Source organism: Rissa tridactyla, chromosome 17 (genome assembly GCF_028500815.1).
Source record: "Rissa tridactyla isolate bRisTri1 chromosome 17, bRisTri1.patW.cur.20221130, whole genome shotgun sequence".
NCBI lineage: Eukaryota > Metazoa > Chordata > Aves > Charadriiformes > Laridae > Rissa > Rissa tridactyla.
The window spans coordinates 2,288,495-2,311,097 of record NC_071482.1 but is presented as its reverse complement, the minus strand read 5'-3'; the positions used below and the strand labels follow the sequence as shown (position 1 = coordinate 2,311,097).

At 49.4% G+C, this 22,603-nt stretch overlaps 3 protein-coding genes across 9 annotated transcripts in view; 2 read left to right on the top strand and 1 right to left on the bottom strand.

Annotated features, from left to right (window-relative positions):
• Positions 1-621: 621 nt before the first annotated feature.
• On the bottom strand, positions 622-3,809 carry CRYAB (crystallin alpha B). The gene is made up of 3 exons (XM_054223061.1): positions 3,347-3,809; positions 2,072-2,194; positions 622-955 (listed from the first exon to the last, which is right to left on the bottom strand). Exons 1-3 carry the CDS (start codon positions 3,542-3,544, stop codon positions 752-754), a joined length of 525 nt encoding a protein of 174 aa, XP_054079036.1. The 5' UTR covers positions 3,545-3,809; the 3' UTR covers positions 622-751.
• A 1,855-nt stretch (positions 3,810-5,664) lies between these two features.
• On the top strand, positions 5,665-7,358 carry HSPB2 (heat shock protein family B (small) member 2). Its single transcript, XM_054223080.1, has 2 exons — positions 5,665-5,807; positions 6,696-7,358. The coding sequence occupies exons 1-2, from the start codon at positions 5,714-5,716 to the stop codon at positions 7,145-7,147; spliced, it is 546 nt and encodes a 181-aa protein (XP_054079055.1). The 5' UTR covers positions 5,665-5,713; the 3' UTR covers positions 7,148-7,358.
• Positions 7,359-11,710: 4,352 nt separating this feature from the next.
• The window catches only part of DIXDC1 (DIX domain containing 1), a 51,068-nt gene continuing 40,175 nt past the window's right edge, over positions 11,711-22,603 (top strand). For 4 of the 7 annotated variants that reach the window (XM_054223199.1, XM_054223203.1, XM_054223198.1 and 1 more), the window contains exons 1-4: positions 11,758-11,802; positions 15,842-15,882; positions 16,673-16,719; positions 21,457-21,577. In XM_054223199.1, coding sequence (XP_054079174.1) covers positions 21,521-21,577 — 57 coding nt within the window. In that variant the 5' untranslated portion in view covers positions 11,758-11,802; positions 15,842-15,882; positions 16,673-16,719; positions 21,457-21,520. Of the gene's footprint in view, positions 11,803-15,841; positions 15,883-16,672; positions 16,720-20,249; positions 20,337-21,233; positions 21,286-21,456; positions 21,578-22,603 lie in introns of those variants that run through there. The other 3 variants (XM_054223201.1, XM_054223202.1, XM_054223200.1) reach the window with 3 other exon arrangements.

Genomic DNA, 22,603 nt, shown 5'->3' with positions numbered 1-22,603 from the left:
AGTAGTGTTTTGCACCACTCAACAATGTTAGCATAAATCAGATTAATACTGTAGATGTCAGATCATGTTCATTGTTTGAAGGGCACTGACAACATAGTTTCAAAGTGATGTGATTTGCACCGTGAGAGCAGGTGCTTTTCTCCTCTCTGGATATATCTGTGTTTGCTGCAGCTACTCGGTTTTCGTCTGCAACTGCTCTGAACTGGTTGCAGCACTTGGATGCTTTTCCATAACATGAGTCATTCTAGAGATATTTAAGAGACAGTTGTCTTCCATTCAGTTGTTATCTAATACCCACACTTTGAATGGGTTTCGATTGTCGTGAAGTTGTTTTACCAGTCTAATCTCCACTGGATAAACTTTTCTGTTGCTTGTGAAACACTCTTAAATCCTGTGGCAACACCGAGGGAAAAGGCTCATGCAATTAGATGTTTGCAATACATTAGAGTACACAAAGTGAAACTAGCAAAGTGTTTCTGAACACCAGGCTCTCCTGGACATACCTGTCACTCAAGCTGTAAGCAAGAATGATGCCGGGTATGTTTCCCTGCACAGCAACCTTACCCAGCTTTCTTTACCCAACACTCCCTTGTGCTCAGTGCTCAAAACAAAAGAAATACAAACTGCTAATTCATGTTTTATTTGTTAGTAAACTTACTCAGCATAAATAATAAGAGTAGCCATTCAGTATAGTTGGCATCTGATGAAAAGTGCTCTTGAATAGCCCCCCGTGGTGACTTTAAATAGCAGCCTACTTCCTTTGGGCTCCTGCAATGGCAGGCTTCTCTTCACGGGTGATAGGGATAGTGCGCTCAGGGACGTCGCTTTGTTTCCTTGGTGCAGTCACAGTCAGGACACCATCCAGAGAGAGTGATGAGGTTATGGTCAGAGGGTCCACATCATCTGGAATCCTGTATTTCCTGTTGAACTCCCTGGCAATAAAGCCATGCTCATCCTTCAAAAGGAGAAGAGAAGGAACAGCCCTGATTAGAAATGTTCATTCAGCTCTACCTAAACCATGGGTCCTTTGCATAAAGTCAGAGATCAGGAAGCTCCAGCTCTCAAAGGAGAACTTTTCAGGAAGTTAAAAGAGTTTTTATTATGAGATGCCCTTTTTAAAGAGCCAAGACTGGCCAAAGTGAGACACTGCCCTGCTTAGGCTGCAGGTCCCTGGTACAGGAGGTACACTATTTACAGGAGGAGGCTTTATGTTCCAGCTCTTGTGCCAGGCAGAGACTGGCTTCATTGCACAGTGGTATGCTGTCATTCCTAAGATGCAGCAGCTAGGCCTACATGTTGTCCAGAGCTCTGGTAATACACTGCTTTCTAGTGAGCTGAGATCTGCCATAGTGCTTGGTTATTTTCTTAGCGAAAATAATTTGCAGAAGTTATGTCAGGATTACAGGCTTCCACAAGCTCTTAGAGCTGACAATTCCAGTGACATAGCTACTTTATCGTGCCTATTCGTTTCCTTCTGGCAAGGAGGTGAGGCAGGGGTGGGGAGAGGGGAAGATGGGGACTGACAAACCCTGTTACATACAGCTTTGGGCAGGGCTTTTGACTTCTGCCTGTCCAGTTGCCACACAGGTCTCCAGAGACAACAAGCAGTGGGATGACTGACAGTAGCACACAACCTTTAAGGATTACAAACTAATAGATGGGCCTTTTTCAGGAAGGGGTAGCCTTATGGTAATGGAACAGGGCAATGCACTGATTCATTATGTGGTTTAATTATTACAGTTCGTTGTTAGCTTATTGAATGCGTCCCTGCATTCCCAGCCTCTTCCCAGAAAGAGGGAGGCCCAGAAATGCCCATTTCAAAGATGATTTTCCAGGTCAGTTCACAGTTCATGTAACATCAGCAATAAATCTCCACCCTGTTGCTGCCCAGTCTGGGTTCAGCTGGAGGGTTTGCACAGAGCATCTTCCATTAGGATTGGTTGATAAAAAACATTAGAAGTATTTGAGATGAGCACAGGAGAGGACTGTTTTGCAGTCTCCTTGTTTAACCATAGATGAGGAAGTTCACACTGACTTTATCAGTTGCACAGGTAAGTAGGAGTAGAAGTACCTGGCGCTCTTCGTGTTTCCCATGAATTTCTATCATGTCCCCAAGCACCTTCACTTTTAGCTCCTCAGGGGAGAAATGCTTCACATCAAGATTTACAGAAAATTTGTCCTTCTCCAGTCGCATCTGCAAAACAAGGAGGTGCTTCAGAAAAGAGCATGTGAGGGTTTCAGCTTAAAAAGGCTCTCAGAATAAAGCAGTTCAAGGCTCAAGCTGGTATCTACACATGCACTGTCTGACCTTCATTCAATCCTGTGATTCTGATCTGGGTGGCTTCATCCCTTGCTAGCCTGTTACATTAATGCCCATCACTCCAGTATCTAAAATGTGAATGCTTTCTCTTGATCATATGGGATAAATGTTTTCCTTGGGAGTGAGGAAGAGATTCTCTTAATCTGAATCCTGGAGCTCTGCTCTGGGATGTGGAGGCAGCCTCTGTGCCAGCTCTAGGCTTACTGGTTTCCACAGTTCAACCTGGGAGTCTAAGTGCATCCTCCTCCTTCTAGAATATTTGTGAAGATTTCTCCACTGAGATAGACAGATGTTTTTATCTGTGGTGCTTATTATGGCTGCTTCAGTGGATAGCGAGACCCAGGTCACTAAATCAAAGGAAACATTAGGCAAAGATTAAAAAAATACTTCGCTCTCTCTCCTTTGGCTTAGAATAGCTCTATAATTTACTTGTAAATAAGACAGTTGACTCACAGAACAGGCAAGGTTGTTTGAACTGCATGCCTCTTGGCTCAGCCCCTGAAGCAAGCAGATGGCTGCTTCAGGATCCTTTGGGTCCTGTATCTTACTTCAAATGCTGCTGTTCTCAGCAGTGATTCTTTAAAACAGGTCCCTTTTTCCTCAGCAACCATGAGCTCCCACACTGCCTGACATGAGGATCCTACTACCCCTGCCCACTATCTCTGTGCTGTTTACTTCTCAGGAGAGAGTGGGATTGAATGTTTTGCACAGCAGACAGGAAAATTAGGCTTCCTACTTTCTTCCATCAGTTCTTACAGTCATTTGCTGCACACTCAGCTCAGTTTGCCTTTATTCCCAACACTATGGTAATACTTGGTCTCAGTCACAAATGATTAGCAGATCATGCAGAGGTTCTTGCCTAATGCAGAGGAGCAGAGGCACAAACACAGCACCCTTTTCCCCAGCCTTTTCCTAACAACCACCTACAAGCAGCTTCCAAGCTCTCAGCTCTCATGGGTCTCCAGCTCCAGACCCATCAGGATGTGCACATAGCAATAACAAAGAGCATTAAGAAGGGAAGATTACCTCAGAGAGTCCCGTCTCCAGCCAACCCGGCATCCGAAGAATGGGGGATCTCATCATGAAGGGGCTGAAGCTGGGGGAAGCAGGGAAAAGCTCTGACTCCTGCAGGTGCTCTCCAAAAATCTGGTCAAAGATACGACTTGGTGCCAACCAAGATAACAGAGGTCTGCGGATCAGGGGGTTATGAATGGTGATATCCATTGGAGTGTGCTGGAGGAGCCCGGCAAACAACTGTGCTGCAATGCTGTGCTGGGAGTGTGGAACAGCTTTATACCCGTGCAGCTGGCCTGGCCTTCCCCCCCCCCGAGGCCTCTTGAACAGTGGTGTCAGGGATTTTATTGTCCCACTCCTGGGCTGGTCCCTTCAGCAGTGCCCAGTAGCTGTCTGGGGGATTTGAACACACTGCTGAGGAGGAGGGGGAAGGGGAGAAGAAGAAAAGGAGCCTAATGGGGCAGCAAGAAGCCAAACTGCCCAGCCACCCGCCCCGCTCCCCACGTGCTGTTTATCTGCTGAGTCCCAGGCAGGCTTGGCGGATGTTCCTAGCTGCTTTGGATGCCAGCAGGATCAATGCAGCTCCTATCTTTGGCTCACAGGGAAAATTACAAGGGGCCGTTGTTCCCACTGCCAGCACTGAGACTTCAGCTCCCCACATCACCCACCAGTCTCAGAAGAACTCTGCTTTTCCACAAGGCAAAGGAAGCCACAGGTCTACTTTATTCAGAGGACAGGAAAGATCCCAGGAGGTCTTTGCTGAGATACCCCTGGCAGTGTGGCTCTCTGCAGCCCAGTAAGCCCCGCTGCTTTAGTGCAAGCCCTTTGGTGTTTGTGCAAATGAAGAATGGCTTTCTCCACAGAGCTTCAGCCCAACACCTCTTGTTTTTTGCCTACTACAGAAACCACTTTGCTGGAGAGAGCAGAAGAGCCCAACTCTCTCAGTAGTCCAGAGGGATGTGAGCAGAGATAAACCGTGCATGCCAACAGCCTCCATGATACTGCACTGAGACATGCCTTCTCAGGGATATAAGCTACCTCTGTCTGCCTGTGGCCCTGCAGTAAGCTGACTTCCTATAATTATGCTCCTAATATGTCTTAATTCACTCATTTATTTTAATTCCTGCATTGCCTGTGAGTCTACATCATGGGAATGGGTTCAGCCTAGCAACTGTCCTTAAAGGGCAAGAGCTAGTCTCTGCCCCTCAGAGCTTGCAACTTAAATACCATTACTGGCTCAGAGGCACTTCATTCTTACTGCTAGGACCACCAGTCCTTTGCAAAAGGGTCTGACCCTCTTCCTCTCAGCTTGCCTGCAAGAATAGGGAGAAGAATTTGCTCTGTGCAACAGCTCAGGCCATAAATAACTTCTCCAATTCCCCATTACATCAACAGCAGTGCACCTGCTCTCTCATACTGCAGGGACATGGACTCAAATCTCTGGTTTCAGGGTACAAGGAGCTTAACTGGGCACTACTCCTCCCCAGTTCCCTCCCCCCCCAGTTCAATAAAACTGGATCTATGCTGGATTCAGATGCCTGCTTAACTTGTGATCACTGGCACAGGTGTTTCTCCAGGTCTCATTACATTGTGCTAAAGCCCTGGCCAGGAAGGGTCTGGACAGCCAGCTTACAGCAGCATGGTTCAGGATATGGAGGTGTCAGTAGTGGGATCTGGATCCCGTCTAGCCCTGCTTAACTACCTCCAGTATTTCACTACTCATAGGAACAAAAGGCTTGAGCTGTCCGCTCAGCTTCTGGGAAAATCAAGCTCCTTTGTGTAGGGTACAGGAGGGGCTGATTTGGGCCCTAAGCTCACAGTGGGGTGATGGGTGTGATAGTGACTTCATGTGACTTTGCACAACCTGATCAAACACCAGCGAGCATTAGCTACTGCTCCGTCCCCATGGGGTGCTTTAGGGCCCACAGGACCAGTGTCAGGGACTCCTTAAACAGTGAGCCTTCTTGCTAGCCCTTGCCTTTGGGGACATCCCAGGCAGCAAGAGCCTGGGGTCTGTCCTGCTTTCTCCTCCTGCAGCCTCCCTCAGCTCACCTCTGTGCCTCCCTGCTGTACTTGGCTGCCTGTTTGCCTCCTGCACCCCCTGCTCAAGGTGGGGATCTCAGAGGCTGGGAGAAGGTGCGGGATTTTCCTGAGGCATCCCTGACTGCAGGCAGTGCCTGCACTCCCTGCTGGAATGCAGCAAGAAGCTTCCCTCGTCACCCTGGCGAGGCATCCTGGGGCCTGTGTGCGTGGCTATTTTGGTCCATCTTTTTGTCACACACTCCTCCCTGTGGAACTCGCCCAATTAAAACCTTGCAATCTGCAGCCTTCACTCTCAGAGGCAGTGAGTGCTTGGAAGGTCCCCTTCTCAGACACGCCATGGCTGCACGGACTGTGCCCCACGCCTACCCCATGAGTTCGGAGTACGAGTTTGCCAACCCTAGCAAGATCTATGACCAGAACTTTGGAGAAGGTAAGAAAGGAGATGGGATCCCCCCGGCACCTTTCTCTCCTCTGGTGCAGGAGCACGGGTGGAGTCCCCCCCGGGGGAGAGTGAGCTCCAGAGCAGGACAGGGAAGCTGGAGCCAAGGAATTTTGAGCGTGAGAACCCAGGCCAAATCAGGGGGGAATATCAGGGGAATAGCCAGGGTCTCTCTTTTCAGGTCCACTTCCTTCATCCATGCCTACTGCTGTCTCTCCTGTCCCTCTCTCATGCCCCCAGTGGTCTGGCATTCATGCGTATGCTGTGCAAACATGGAGCAAAATGCTCCAGGGGGTTGGGGGGATGGAGTTTTTGCAGCCGGGGGCTGTGGAGAAAAGCTGAGCTGGGGTGTTCAGCACAAAGCCTGGCAGTGGCTGGCAGAGGGGAAGGAATGTGGGCAGCAGCAGAACCATTCAGCACCAGCACAACAGCGTGAAAAGGAAAAAAGCTCCAAGGAAAGCCCCCTGGACAATGGCACACAAAAGGCCTTTAGTTCTTCAGGGCAGTTTCTTCATCATCAGCATTTTCCATGCCCATCCCTGGCTGTGGGCTTTGCACTGCAGAGCACCCAATGCACCTACCGGTCCCTCCCTGTCCACCCAGCAGACAAGCTGGATGCCAGCCCCTTAGCCTGCTGGCAGCTGCCAGCTGCATGGTGGGAGGCAGTGGCTGGCAGCCGTCTGGTTCTCTGTGTGTTTTAGAGACAGAAAGGTAGGAACTTCAAAAAATTCCATCCATATTGTGCTGATGTGGTAGTAAAACCAAGGTGTTTGCCAGGTCCCAGCCTCCTCCTGTCTCCCTCCCCTGTGTGCTGCCAACCATCCTTCTCCAACTCCTTCCCCTGGAAACCCCACGCTCCTTACTGAGTCTCATTTTCAGGTGTGTCCCCGTGTGAGATTTTAGCCCCTGCCCTGTACCATGGCTACTACATCAGGCCTCGGATCAATAAGCAGCTGGATAGAGGCACCTCTGAGATCAGCCTCAATGAGCACAAATTCCAAGTCTTCCTGGATGTCTGTCACTTCCTGCCAGATGAGCTCACTGTCCGCACTGTAGACAACCTGCTGGAGGTGGTGGGGCAGCACCCACAGAAGGCTGACCGCCATGGCTTCATCTCCCGAGAGTTCACCAGGACCTACATTCTCCCTCTGGATGTCGACCCCTTGCTGGTGAGAGCTACATTGTCCCATGATGGCATCTTAAGCATTGTGGCTCCCCGGACGGGAAAGGAGGTGAAGGCCAGAGTCAGCGAGGTGAAGATAACCCAACAGGAGCAGCCAGTGGGGAAGGAAGAACAGTCTGAGGAAGGAAAAAGGAAGGAAGAGTCCTAAAGGCCCTAGATCTGGGCTTGCACAGGGCAGGCGGGGGGGAAAGGGATGGGGAATCCATGGTGCCAGACCCTTATTTCTCACCATCAGTGTTTAGCAGGGCTAAACAGGCAGCCATATATATGCCATACTTCTGCTTCTTAAGACCGATGGCTGGAAAAAGGGACTTGGAACTGAAAAAAGAGGGGGACTAAAGTGTCAGTGTGAGGGACTGTGATGCAAGTTTTCTCCTAGGTCAAGTGCTCATTGAGCAGGGTGCTCTTTTCTCACCCCAAATGGCAAGGGTCACTCTTACCCTAAACTGTGAGGCTGTGTCGCAGTGGACTGTTAAACAGCTGCTGTGCTCTAGCCCAGAAGGGTACCGGGAAGAGGGAAGAGATGATCCCAGTGCCTTGCTTCTGAGCTGGTAGCTGACCTCTGTGGAGATGGAAGGTGCTTGTTGGTCTGTAAAAGTGCCTGCAGCTCTCAGGAGGAGAGAGGAATAAATCTGCCTCTGATCTGCTCTTGTTTGCCTTGGATTCATGTTGCTTCTGGCCAAGCTACTCTGCAGCAGGAAGGATGGACGGTGCCTTAGCTGCTCCAGATGTGGGGAGCAGAGCAGCAAAGAGTTCACACTACGCTTATCTGTGGAAATGGCATCAGTGGGGACTTGGAGGGACTCTGTCCATGGGGCAGCCAGGGGGACCTCTGTGATTGACCCTACTGGCTCAGGTGCAGCTGGAGTTGCTTGCTGTTGTAGGGAGTCCTCAGTGGGCAGTAGCCTCAAGGAGAAAAGATGTAGAGTGACGGGCTCTTGGAAGCTCACTGTGCATTTCCAGACCTGCAGCTGGAGTTAGCTCAAGTTAAAAATGGTCTCTGCTTACTTCAGCCCTCTAGTTTATGGGACTTAAGGCTTATTCACACACAGAATTTTTCAGCCGTTGTGAGGGGAGTGAAATGCTGAAGGGAAAGGCTCTGCTCAGATCCCAAGTGCCTTGCTGGCATCCCAGCACTCTCTGTAGAGTCACAGAAGGGAAGAATTTGGCCCCTTTTGCAGACACCATGATGCTACCAACTACATGAGAAATGTCTCCATAGTCTTGTGATGTTGGGCTAGGGGGCGTGTGTGCTGCTGCTGGTGGCAGCTGCTGCCTCGGATGGCCCCTAGGGCTCAGCAGGTGCCAGTTGCAATCCTTGTCTTGTTGGAGCCAATTAAAGCAGCCAAAATGCTGTGTCACTGGCCAAATATGGGGGTCCCTGGCATGCCTCAGTGCAGCCCTCCCACAGAGGAGAGAGGAGGTTCCAAGGTCCCTGTGGACAGAGTTTCTCCCTCTCCCTGCTGGGAGGCAGAGGCTTCTGCACTCTGCCTCCATGAATACATAGGGCCAGAAATGCCCTGCTCAGGACTCTGTCCCATGCAGCATACCTCCTTGGTTGCTGAAACACCGGTATAAGGCTGCTCTTTCACCCTTGCCAGGCAACGTGGTATCCAGACCAGAGTGAATCACTGTGCAGCTATTTTCTACTTCTCAGGGTCCCTGCCAGCAATGAGTATCAGAGTCAAATTAAGAGCAGCCCTGCTTGCCAGCCTCATGAGCGCAAACAGGAGGATGACTAAGCCTCCATCTCCCCTGGTGCAGATCAGATACCCACACTCACAGTCTGTATTGCTGAGGGATGCCCTTACTCATGAAGTAGGACCAGGTAAGCTGCTGCCAGTAAGTATTTCAGACACTGACAAAATAAAAATCACCTTTACAACAGGCTTCGTCTAAGTTATTAATAATAATTCCAAAGATAATCCTGGACTAGTGACTTTCAATCATCTGAAGCAGCTGCTTGTAAAGGCAGGAACAGCCCAGTCCTTAGCTGCTCCTCTGTGTACAAGCCTCTTTCTGCTCCTCAGTGCACACTGCATCAGCCTCGTGCACTGCACCAGGTACGTACCACGTCCCATTTACAGCAGCACCCACCCGAGTTCCAGGAGGACTGAGTTCTTGAGCCCATATCCCTGTGATGAGGGCAGAGACCTCTATCTGTGTGTGGGGTCAGGCGTGGCCTTAATTTCCTTAGTGCCCTGCCATTAAAGGATTCCTCAAACTCACAGCCATTTCAGAGCAGCATCTATAAAATGCTTTTCTTTGTTTCTGATCTGGCATCTTCCGTGCTGGTAAGAAGGATTGATGGTCCCCTTGCTCACTGCAGGCCTCCCATCACTAGGATAAACATCTTAACTGGACTGGCAATAGGGAGGATGGCCAACATATGACCTGCAAGCTGGGGAAAGGATGCCTGGCTGAAGGAGTGCACGTACACACACAATGCAGACATGGCACACGCTAGCGCATGAAACGCCATCTGGCCCTGCTCTGACTCTACAACACAAGGGTTGTGGGTTGCTGAACCACTGAGGGCTGAAAACAGCATGTGGCCAGAGCTGGGGCTGCACCAGGAGTGGATTCTAAGACAAAAGAGCCCAAAACACTTCAGAGCTCTCTCTCCTTCATTTTTTATACCCAATGCCAACTTGTTGTGTGCCCGTACCACATCTATCACAGTGTGGTCCCAATCCCTTGGTGTCTGAGGTACCTTGACACTATTGCAATAGAAATACACAGCGTTAGTAGTCATTACACAGTTCTGTTCTCCCTCTGGCTTTTATTAGCCCTGTTTTTGCTCTCCAACGAGTTCATTCTCTATTGCTGGGCACTTGCAGGTTCTTCCTGTGCAAGTTGCACAGCCTGTTACCCAGATGATGTCCCTGAGTGCATGAAGACAGCTGCCCTGATCAGTGATGCAGTGAGAAGGGCTGCCACTGCCTGGTGTCAGACACTGGGCTCTTCCTCTGCACCCCAGCAGACTTTGCACAAAATAGCCTGATCGGTTTGCTGAGCAGGAGCACTGGAAGCCGTGCTCTTTTTCATCCCTGCAGACACAGACCAAGGAGGGAATGCAGAGTGGCAGCCAAATGCTCTCCAGCTCTGCCAATGTTTTTGATGCCTTTCTGTTTCTCTGGTGGAGCTCAAACCAGCAGCTCCAGTATTTGTGAAAGGGGCTAATAGGAACAGGCTCCCTGCCTTTTTTTTTTCCCTTGTTCACAAAGCAGCAAATCCCAAGTTATCCCAGAAATCAAAACAGACACTGGCTCACTAAATCAACAGTGTCTGTGGCAAACCCAGAGACACACAGTCTGCAACTTCCCAAGCAGGGCCAGACTCCTGAGACCACCCGGTGTTTGCAGGACCCTGAGTACGTTGTCCTGTTGGGACCAGGACTAAATCCTATCTGCCTGCATAAATCCAATCCTAAATTCTCCCCAGAGTGCTGTGGTGCAGGCTGAGCTATGCAATTTCTCCAGTCACATGCTGAGGAGCAGTTTCAGAGCAAGACTCAGGCTCTGCAGGTCACAGTGCAGCTCATCCAGGATTCAGCTAAGAGAGCAGCTGTGCCCCGTGGTCCTTCCAAAGGAGAACTCTTCTACTCCTGCCACTTCTGGACAGCTACAAGCTTTGCTCTGCACTCGGGCAGATGCTGCAAATGATGCTGCAAGCCTGGCTGAGAGCGTGGGTACAGCTGGAGTAGGGGATTAGGGCTGGTTCTTGAGATAGCCCACCAGAAGGGTGAATTAATACTTACCCACTTGTCAGTACATCCCAGGAGTCATTCAGGCCTGCACAGAACTGGAGCTGACTGCCAAATCAAAGCTGTGGAGCACAGTTTCTGCTTGAGGACTACATTAACATGGTATCTTTCAGTATTGGGTATCAGCTCTCTTAGAGCTGCCAGAGACCAGCTACCTGTCGTTCAGTCCAGAAATGACCAGCCACAGTCTGAAGGGCTCTCAACAGGAGCAGAGAGGTAAACTGCACATTAATGTTCCTATTTGACATGCTGAGGGATAAGCCTAAGAGCTGTATTGCAGGTCCTTAATGATGCAAGATCCCTCATGGGTTTCTGTGTCTTTCTCAAAAGCACAAACTAGGTAGCTTTAAAAAAAATGTATTCCCAGTAATGTCCCTGAGGTTGCATACACCTTTCTGCCTGCAGCAGAAGCAGCAGCACTAGAGCTCAGCTGGGAGTAGATCTGCAAGCCTGCTCTCACTTTCGTTGGGGCATCACCTCCCTCCCAAGAAGATATGTTCTTTTCCAGATGATACCCGCCCATGCCACACATTTGTCTGACATACTGCTTGAGATGCAGTGATGAACAGCAGGAACAGCACTGAGAGCTCCCACTCTGGGCTTTCTCCTTTTGTTCAGGAACATTTGAAGTCCCTCCTCCATCCTCTTTTGCATCACTGCTTGTATCAGCAGGATGGCGCTGGTGGGAGAGAGGAATGGTGGAGGGACATCCACTGTTCAAAACAGAATTTTAGCCCCAGGGCTGAGGCCTGGAGGCATGCTGCCACCTTGCCCTCTCCTCCCTGGGTAGCAAGAGGTGAGGGCAGGCCCCGGGGGTGCGGAGATCCCAGGGCAAGCCCTCCGGTAGATGGCACACACGGGCCTAGCACAGCGTCGCTGCAGCGATGGAGAGAAATCTGACACTGCCAGACACTCCCTTGGAATAGCCAGGGGCCGAGCAGGAACCAGGAAATACAAGCTCTCCCTGTCCAGAAAACACTTCTGCTTCATGGAGGAGGGAGCGACATGGGCAATCTCTGCAGCTGCGGGCGACCACGGTGAGTATGGCATCACCAGGTATGGGGATGGCGGACAAAGCTGCAGGCAGCCCAAGTGGAAGTTTGGGTGGACGTGGCAAGCTTTGCTCCCTTGTGCTGGGTTTGCCAGGGCTCCCGGCTGGTTCTCAGCCCTGCACCTTGCCACAGCACACAGGAACAGAGAGCAGGGGCGTGGGGTCACTGCTGTGCCGGGACAGGGACAGGGACAGGGACAGGGACGGGAGGCTGGGGCAGCCCCTGATTGACGAAGGCAGGATCAAGGGAGGTGAAGGAGCTTTGTTGCTCACATCTCTCAGTCCAGACGGGCTGTGGCACCTCCCGGGACCGGCAGCTTGGGTTCCCGCAGCCATGCCAGCAGCTGAGAATAGCTCAGTTCTAGGAAGGATCTAGTTAAAATCCCTGTCCTTGCCCCAGTGGTCTCTGGCCAGGTAGACACCCTGATGTGCCCCTTTGGCATATGCAGGCAGAGGTCCCTGGGGCAGTGCTGGCACTAAGGGCTTGTGGGTCAGCTACCCCATCCTGCGCTGAGCTCCTCCGGCCCCTCTCCCTGCCTGCGTCCGTCTGGGCTTTATTTGCGCTTGGGAAACCTTGGACACGTTTTTGAGATGATGTTGCTCTTTCTCCCTGGGAGGGAGGATGACAATTTAATCCCTCCTGGTTTACGTTGTGCCCTGGACCCGCTGCTTATACAGAAAAGGGCACAGTGGAGCATCACTTGGTGCCAAATGGAAATATTTTCAACTCTGAGCGTGGTACAAGGGGGAGAGTCATGAATATCAGATGAAGCTCCGAGGACACTCTCTCCAACATTGCATTTGTTAAAAGTATGAGGAATTAATCAGTATGTTTTAATAATTACAAGAGGCACAGCATCACCTAGTGGCTGAAACAGGGGAGGACGTTCAGGACACCGAGGTCCTTCCAACCTGAGCCCTGAGTTGGAGGACAGAGGAGTTTGGGATTTAGGAACAGGAGCTGTAGGTGGGAGGTGGAAGGCTGACTCTTGACATGTCGCTCACCAAAAGTCCCATTTTCCACTTTCTCTGCCCTGTGGCTGAGGGTAAATGAGGTACCCAGGACATCAGCTTCATTACTGCAGCAGACAAAGGCCTGATCAGGGAATGCCTGAGGCACAGGCTGGTTTCCTTGAGCAGGGCTGTGGTTGCCAGGCACACTACTGATGCTGTGTGATGGGGAAAGCTTTGCCACAGCATGGACTGGCAAAGCCAGAGACTCCGGAGTACAAACACTACCATTACAGCATATACTCTGGTGGCACTTTCATGTCCAGACAGTGCCAGGCCATGCACAAACACTTCTGCCTCCAAAAGGAAGTATAAACCAGAATCTGAAGGTCACTCATCTATGTAGGGCCAGGCAGGAGACCAGCTTTCTGCTCTCCTTGGGGAGCAACATGGTGTCAGGCTGGCTCCTCTGGAGCAACATCAAATTCTGCTCCCCCAAGGCTACTGGACCAGGACTTCTGTGTCCCACTTGATTTTTTCCCAGAGTCTGCATGGAAAGTAAGAAGCTGGGATGATATTTCTGCTGTGCTGTCACTACTACCTTCTGGCAGATTCCTGCAGCAGAGGGCAAAGCTCTGGCCAAAGCTTTTGATCCCAACCACCCTTGTGGGACTCAAGTGCTAACATCTGCCTTATAGACTGTGCAGTGAGAAAGCAGAGCTCTCTCCCCTGGAGTGTAATTCCCTGTCCTGCACATGGAAACACATGGGTGAAGAAGGGCCTCAGGCTCCCAGGCTGTCCCTGTGCTGCATGGGCTATTCAAACAGGCTTGAACAAGGAGAGAGGAAGGCAAATGGGAATGCGCTGTTGGTAACATGGGCTTGAGAGACAACTACAGAGGGCCCAATCAAGAGCAGACTGGTGCACTGAAGCCCCGCTGCAGAAGTTTGCATGATTTATAGGTTTGCCTTGGTGACAGAGGAAAAAAAAAAGGTATTTAATATTAGTTCAGGTATTTCAAGGCACCTATAGTGCTTTTATTTCTGTATATTTTCTCAGCACCACAGCTGTGTCAGCAAAGAGCTGGGCTTCCTAAATAAAGCTGAGACTTACAAAAGGGCTCAGAGGAGGTAGGCACCCACCTTCTCCTGGACAGGAGATCCTTGACATGTTTGCTACTGAAGCATGGTCCCTAAAGGAGACAGAGCAAAGAGCACGAGACTGAGGAGGTTCCTGAAGGCTTTAAAGAAAAGCCGTTACAGCAAATTTATTCACAGAAGAAAGTTACTGATGAAGGAAAGTGTGCCCTCAGGTCTGGGTACCTCTGAAAGTATGGCCCTGTGGAGGGCAGGCCCCAGGTATTCTCACCAGTTGCTTTAGTACTTGGGGCCTCCAGTGTGCATGGACAGCAAAAAATGCCAAAATTCAGGACCCACTGTGAAGGAGGGTTGTATAGGGCAGAAATCACGCTGGCATTGACATGGGGAAAAGGGAAGAAGCAATATAGGAGCAGGGACATGTGTGCTGTCATGTAGAATACAATGTGCTTCTGGCAGGCTGTGAGTTAGTTACAACATGCTTGACCTGGTTTTGAGAAGAGGGGAGAGGTTTGCACTGCTCCTGTTTTCCTTGCCACATCCGTCCTAATTACTGCAGATCTGAGGCTGGGAAATGCTGTCTCCTGCGTGGCTGTCATTAGCCTGCAGACAGCCTCAGAATACCTCCAGCCTACACACTGGCTGCTAATGCTCTCTCTACAAAGGAAGGCAATGAAAACAAGCAAGAGCAGCTTGGAAAACTGATACTGCAACCTACCTACCAGGAAAGAGTATAGAGACCCTGCTGATTTTGCTTCAAGTGGTGCTATTTTAATTACATTGCACAATGTGCCTGAATGCTGTAAAAAAGCAAAGTACCCTAGCACACAAGCCTTGGCAAGGAGGGCCCTGGAGACCCTGCAAGCTCATACAGACAGTGGAGGAGGGAGCCGCAAGAGCCAAGTGTGAACCACCACAAGACAAAGCAATGCTGCCTTCAGCTATTTCCCTGACTCCTGGGGGCAGCCCCCCAGATTTTGTCCATCAAGGACTGGAGGGCCATTGCCTCTGTGGGGCAGGACACAGCAGAGACGTGTGAAGCAGTGTTGGGTCCTTTTTCACAGGCACACGGCCATCCTGCCTTCCCCAAAGCTGCCCTTGACTTCCCAGGTCTAGCAAGTCTGGTTAATCATTACTGATTATTTTGAAGGTCTCCAAGTTCTTTGCCCGCATTCATGCTTTTTTTATTTTGCCATTAGAGTGCCAAAGGCATTACTACACACACTGTCCTGCTCACCCCCCTACTGAAACTGCCTTTAAAAGCCAGCAAAGGCAGAGCTCTGCCTCAGGCACTGCATTGTTCCCGCCTGCGGCAAGACTCTCTGGCAAATGCACATTCTGTGGGATATATAATGTTTTTTGGGAATCATCTGGTAACTCCATAGCCCCATTAAAAGCGCTAGCTGCCCACTTTCAGCTGCTGCCTGTGTTGCAGCAGAAACACAGACTCGTGTGAGACCCTCAGCTGCACACTGTGTTGGTTCACAGCCACCACCAGATGGACATGCGTATGGAGAAGGAGCCGTACAAGGGCTGGCATCTGCTCTCCTTCATCCCTCCGAGCATGATGCAATGATAACATTTCCTTTGCGCATCTGGCCCAGAATGTGACACGTCTCTGCTCTGCCTGCTCTCCCCTGCCAGCACCAGCCTACAGGAGCTCAGCTCCTGCCTCTGTTCTTACAGCTGGAATGAGTTTTGCTCCTGTTCATTCCATGGCTGGAACATAGCTGTATTTGGCATGTCTCTTTCTGGTTACACAGGTACAGCTGAGATTAGGAGGCCAAAGCACAGGGTATGGGGCTATCAGAGCATCTGGCCCTAAGAGAAGGGTTAAGAGAAGCTCTTCTCTGAGGCACCGCTTGAGCCTTTCTCATTTCCCACAGATGTGTTACCCTGGGTTGTTGTATTTGGGTTTGCATGTTATGAGAGCAGAGGCTGGGGCTTTTCAGGGCTGACATCTCTCTCTGATTTCAGGAATTGTCCTTCGCCTTTTAAAAGAAAGAAAGAAAAGCAAGGTAAGGATTTGTGAAAATGCTTTAGAAGACAAGAAGAGGGGAGCGACTGAGCCCCTGGTTAGCTGACATTAGTCACTGCTGACTGTGAATTGGATCCCTGAGGCTGAGGTCCCCTCCCATACTCTTTTGTACCTAATTGTCCTCAAGAGAAGTTTGTTAGAAGCAAGAGGCAAGATTTCTTTAAACCTTAAAGCAAGGGGTGTGACGAGCCATGAGACTTGACAAGGGGGAGGGAAGGGACTTCAGCAATATCTTTAAAATACCAGAGACTCACATCAAAACACGTATGAGTACTCTAAAGTGGCAGAATAGCAGACGCCGCATTAAACTTCTGTAAGTGCTGCAAATATCCGTCTGACATCGGTCCCCCAGAACAAAGTGCATTTCCTAAGTAGCCCAGTTGTGTCCTGTGGCCTTTGGATCATGCTGGGCAAATTATGTTTGCTAGGCAGCAAAGGAAGTAACAAAGTTAAAACTGGATCTGACTTCTCCAAGGGCCTGACAAGGAAGCTCTCTGTGCTGTGTCTGTCCTCCTAGATTCTGCCAAGAACATTGCGGTCCACAGCTTGTTGTCATCCTCGGAAACCTTATTTTTTCCAAAGAAACAAGCCCAGACTTCTTCTTGGAGGCAGGCTTCAGAGACAGCATTAGGATTGAGGGTGTCAGATGTGGTGGAAATTTGATTTGTGTCCAGTGGGGAGAACCCGTGGGCCAGACACTGCATTTCTGCATTCAAAGGAGGAACAACGAACAGTTGTGTTAACCTGATCCGCTGGTGTTTCTTTTTCAGGAACTAATGTGAGACATGAGAGCCAACAGCATCAGCCTGGCAGGAAGGTAAAAACTTTCCAGAGTTGTTTTCCTAACCGTATATTGAAAAGACAGAGCTGACTGACCACCACTTCCTAGGCTAAATGTGTTGGGAGGGCATGGGGCAGCTTATTCAGAGCCATGAGTCATCTCACCCTGTAGAGGCTTTAATGGTTGGGGGAACAATGTGCATTGCTGTACAGTGATGTGGGCCTATTTTTTCCCCCTAAAGTGCAGTGGAAGCAGTAAGATGAAATGTCTCCCTGAGCCTGAGGTGTGAGAGGGCTGGATGGCACTTGGGGCAGTGGTAAGGGTATCTCTGCCTGGTCTGGGGAAGGCATGTATAGCAGCAGCCCAGGGAGCTGACCTTCCAGAGCTCTTTCTCCCCAAAGGCTCCAACATATGAAGATGTCCCGGAGTTTCCTGTCTACTCCACCGTGAGTAAACCCAAGAGTGTGAAGCAGGATGACAGCATTCATTATGCAGACATCCAAGTGTTCACCAAGGTCCGGGAGCGGTCTGCAGCAGAGGTGAAGAACTTACAAATGCAGAATGCCACAGAGTATGCCACCCTCAACTTCACCCGGCCCAGGCTGAAATATGACAGTAAGAATGGGACTCTGGTGTAAAAGGCTTGATGGCCCCCTCCTCCTTCAGGAGCAAAAGGATTTCATAGACTTAGAGATGCTGTAGATGCAAGCTAACCTCATGGACACATCAAGTTTCCCTAAGAAAGTGCAGAGAGGCTGTATCTTCCACCTGTATTTTTCTTCAGAGGATACAGACATATTTATTCTCACGTGATGAGTAGTTTCCTATCTGATTCTGCTGACAAAAAACACCTCTTCCCCTTGGAAGAGTTGCCTCTGAAGCTGACAACCCATCTCTTCTCAGCACTGTGAGGAGACAGAGCCACTCCTTGGCTGATGAAGGCTAAAACCACAGCTCAGAGCTGCAGTGAGAAAAGTTTCTGCTGTGGCACAGGACCAGCTGAGTGCTGCTCTGCAGATGGATTTGGGAACATGGCATGCAGGATTCAATACTGCGACAAGGGAGATGTTGCCACAGGATTTTATGTTAAAGTTAAGAAAATTCTGCAATGTGCAGAATGACGTGTGGATGATCCTGTGAAGAAATGGCATGAAACCTTTAACAGTATCTACTGCAATGTCTTCCTCCAACATCTGCCACTGTAACTGCAGTCATGCACTATGTGCATCCCCTTTTCTCAAAAAGCAGTGTTTTATAACCATGCACAGCACACTAAAACCAAGGCCAGAATTGCAGACTTAACTGAGAGGTACCGAACAATTTCTTTCACTGAAATGCATCCTTACCCCAACACGCACAGAAGTGAGTAGTGAGCTCTTGGCTCTGACTGAAAATGACCCAAGGAAAATTCGCAATTTAACTGCGAGGCAGCCATTTAAAAGCCACTGCCAATATTTAGGGCAGTTATCCAGTCCTTAAGAGTACAGCAGCTGTCTGCATGCCTGAGATACTGGGAATGAATCCTGGTCAATTTTAGAGAGGGCTCTGGACTTTTCCTCCATTTTTTCTTACTTCATACTGTCAGCCTTAATTATAAAACCCAGTAATATAGAGCACACACCATGTGGTGTTTTCAGCTAACCCTCCCAGATACATCTTTAAGAATTTGTTTATGGATTTAAAATAGTGTAAGTAATGCAGTATAGCAATCACTCAAAAGGCTTCTGCCACTGGACTGAATTTGGCAGTTGCAGCACTGGCAGTTGAACAGGGCTCCCAGGCAGTATCTTCAGGCACTAAATCAATGCTTGGCACATTGTGTCTGCATAGCTAACTGCAGGTTGTGGGACAACCTGTTTATTGCCAGCATTTAAAAATGGACATGCTGGTACATTTTATAAACATACATAATTCTGCATATTATGGCTCAGCTAAATGTAAAAAGCATGAAGGAGTACCTGCTCATTACAAAAAATAAAGCTGGTGTGGGCAGTGTTTGCAAAGATGCAAGTGTTTTGGGGACCAATCCTACAATTTTTCTACCTTTTTGCCCGTGCTATCCAGTAGACCTCAGCAGGGCTATTGTATGGCTAGAGTACTATTTGCAGGAGAAGGCCCCTTTTTATAATGGATACAGTATATTTTTCTACCTGAAAAGGGGTTTTTTTGCCCATGCTATTCAGCTGACCTCAGTGGGGCTATTGTAAGGTCTGCAGTGGAGGGCCCTTCATTTATAATAGGTACGAGATTATGTTATTGGAAAGGCTGGTTCTTTTGAGTGTCAAGGATTCCTCTATCTGCTCCTCCAAGTTCCTTGCTGTACTCCATGTCCAGCATGAAAACCTGTCTTTTGGACTGAGGAGGATTGAATGGGCACAGGATTTACTTAGAAGAGTGCGTCAGGGAGTCATGGGATACTGTAGCACTCAGTTCTGCTAGCCCAGCTGTCAGACGGGCTGCCAGATCTGGTTCGTGCTGGGCAGCAGTTATATACCTCCTTGCACTGAATCGCTGGTACAAGAACTAGAAAGGTACAGTGGCTTCAGTTCTAGTCAAGCCCTCCACATCGTAGCAAGAAATTAGATTTTTTAGAAACATTATTAAACATGGACTATAGTTTGGGAGATGAGAGGTTTTCTAGAAGGTGCAGACTCCAATAGGTCATCTTTAAAAACAATTTAAGTGAAACAGCCCATTATTGCAGTGGCATGCACAGCATGTGGTACTGAAATTTTTCCTCACCCAGCAGGAGAGCTGGGGCTGGGGACAGGGAGCTGCACAGACATTAAGGTCAAGCTCCTGTGTGCAGAGGGGTGTAAATTTGCACATCATCAAGTTAAACCAGTTTTGCCGTGGACATAGGTAGGACTGGGTTTGGCTCAGAGGAACTTGCTTTCACTTAGTCACGTCACTTAGTCCTGTTGGTCTGTGGATCAGCCCTTTTGTATTCTGAACAAATGGGAGCTACAGTAAAAACTATCTTTTAATGAATGCCTCAAACCTGGAAAGGTAGTTTATCTCCTATTCCCTAAGGAGCTCCAGCTTCCATACATAGCTAGTACTTGGTGTTGTTTCTGTAAATACAGCGTATCTTAGAGATAATCAAATGGTCTGCATAGGAACAGGAGTAGTACCGTAATTTTGCCAGTTTACCAGGCCTTGAATAGAGAAAATGTGAAAGTCACATGTTCTGCAATAAACATTTTTCTAAAGGATTTGTTTTGCACTGAATATTAAAAGCTTCCAACAGCGTGTCTCCTGGCTCACGAGGTTGTTATGTTTAGCTGTGTTAATGTATCATATGTTCCTTGAACATTAAAGATGCAACTTTTAGTTTTAACTGATAAATTCGCACTTTCTGGGGACGCGGCGGCCCGCTGGCTGCACCGGGGCTCCGGGGCCGGCCCAGCCGGGGGTCTCCTCGCTCCCCTCCCGCCCGAAGAGCGGCGCGGCGGGCTCCGGCCGCCGACTCCCCCCGCCCGCTGCCGGGCCCTGAGGCCCGGCTCTCCCGCCCGACTGCGGGCGGGCCCGCTGCGGCCGGGCGGGGCCTGCGCGTGGCCTGCCCCGTCCCGCCTCCGTCCCCATGGCGAGCGGCGACGCGCCGCGGCCGGGCCCGGGCCGGGCCTACACCCTCCCGGCCGCGCCGGGGGCAGGTAGGGCGGCAGGGCGCGGGGCCCCACCCCACCCCACGGGGACCCTGGTTTTCCCTCTGCCAACCCCTCCCCAGGGGCTCCTCAGCCCCCGGGATCCCCGTGCTCCTGGGGATGGCGGCCCATTCCCAGGACCCCAGTCCCCCGCCCCGGGCCCACCATTCCCCGTTCCCGGGACCTCCCTGCTTCTGGGGATCCCCATGCTGCAATCCCCCACGGGCCGACCCCACTTCCAGAGACACCTGGGGCTACACAGCCCCTCCAAGGCCCCACACCTTGTGGTCTCCCTGCTCACTCGCTCTCAGCCCTGCTTTGCAGAATAGGCCCCAAAATACTTCCACCCCAGGCAGATTCAGCAACCCACTTTGGCTCTGCCTCTGTTACCCATCCTGGCCTACCCCGACGTTTGGTCCCTAGAGATGTACCAGGATGAAACAACCAAGATAATAGTGACCATCTGCCTAAGGGTTACACTCCTGCCCACCTTTACGTGATTATTAAAAACAGTGATTCCTACTGTTGTTCAGTCTTTCTCAAGGAATCTTACCATTATCCATCCTGTTACCTCTTCCAAACTCCCCCACCTTTCCCTTCACCAGACTTCATTCTAGACTGCTAAAGGACAACCAAGCAAAGAAAATATAGATTATAAAATTCCTAAATATAAATGTCAGTATGTGAAAGTTTCCTAAAATTATTCATGAATCTTTGCTGTCTGGGCTGAACGCACTGAATCAAGTAATACTCTGAACATTTGATGCGGGGGACCAGCACAGCTTTGGCTGATGTGTTTGACTTCTGTCGAATTTGGATTCCCCCTCCACAAATGGGAAGACACAATTAGATCCTATGTGCAGTATAAGCTAATGTAATCAGGAATCTTTTTTACATGTGTTTCAGGGAATTCTGTTCACCATACATACTTTACATGTGGAAGAAAATACAAAAATGTGTAAGTTTCCCTAAGACTGTAGCCCTTAGATATACTTTCTGCAGGCAATGAAAGGAGGTGGCAACTTTCCTCCTTTGTTTTAGTTATTTTCAGACATTTCGACGGTAAGTCTGTTCTCCCTCGAAGAAAATTCTTTCCTTTGTATTTACTACATTTCCTTCTCCCCCTCAGGCATCAAGGGGGAAGGAGTGCTGATGCATTCCCCTTGGCAATGAACTGAGCTGTGGCATCCAGAATGGGAACTCTGATGGACATGGTGCCCCAACACACATCGCAGCCTGCTGCATCCTCTGTGAGTTTCCAGGAGTCCTTTTTGTGTCTGACATTTCCCTTTTATTTCCCCAACCAAAATTTTATTAGCAAGAGCTGAACTGTGGACATTGATCTATCTCTCTTTCTCAAGCTGATAAGAGAAACAATCAGAGAATGTTGATAAAGTGCCTTAAAATCCTTGTATGGAAGCCTTGAAGGGAGGCTTATGTGTTGATACTGGTGGTGCTGCTGTGACACGACGACAGTCTCATTACAACAACAGGAAATGGAGCTTTGTCATGCACAACAGGGCTTTGTCATGCACCTTGCCCAGAATTCAACAGGGGCAAGTACAAGGGTTAGGGTTATGCTGAAACTGGCCAGGAGAGGGCAATGCCACCAACCAAACTGCCATCCTACATGTTTGTTTTGAAGGTCAGTCACGCAGGAACAGTTGATGTGTCCATCCTTTTGATATCATTGCCTCCTGCCCTTCATTTTGGTATCCTCTTCAGGGAGAATTATGAAGCATTAGTTTTAGTGAGAGGCTGGGTTTTTTTGCTTCTTGCAAAGATAACATTCAAAGGCATCTATTATGATGTTATAAAACTGAAAGAAAAATATGATTCCTGCTACAAGAAGATTGAAATTTAAGAGTGAAACACAAAGATGGGAGAACAAGCATGTAATTTTTAGAAGGTATTTTCAGCACATACGTACACCCAAGATGCATTTTTGTTACCACAATAAACATAAGAATGGGTCAGCATGCTCTGCCTCTCAGTCTAGCCATCAGAAATGGCCTAGTTTCTATTCTCTGACATATTGTCAAAGCGAGGCAGCTCTGTTTCAGAGATGAAAAACCCCATGTAGAAGCAAATCTTTGATGACAAAATCTCTGATGGAAAACATACTGCGAGCAGGCCTGTACCTGAAACAGGTACGTATAATGAGAACACTTCGCCTTTTGCTGTGTTGGTGTTCTAGAAGATAGACACTCTGTAACAGGGATATGAGACTGCAAGTGACCACCTGAATTTCTGACTTCAGTCCCAGCTTTTCTTGG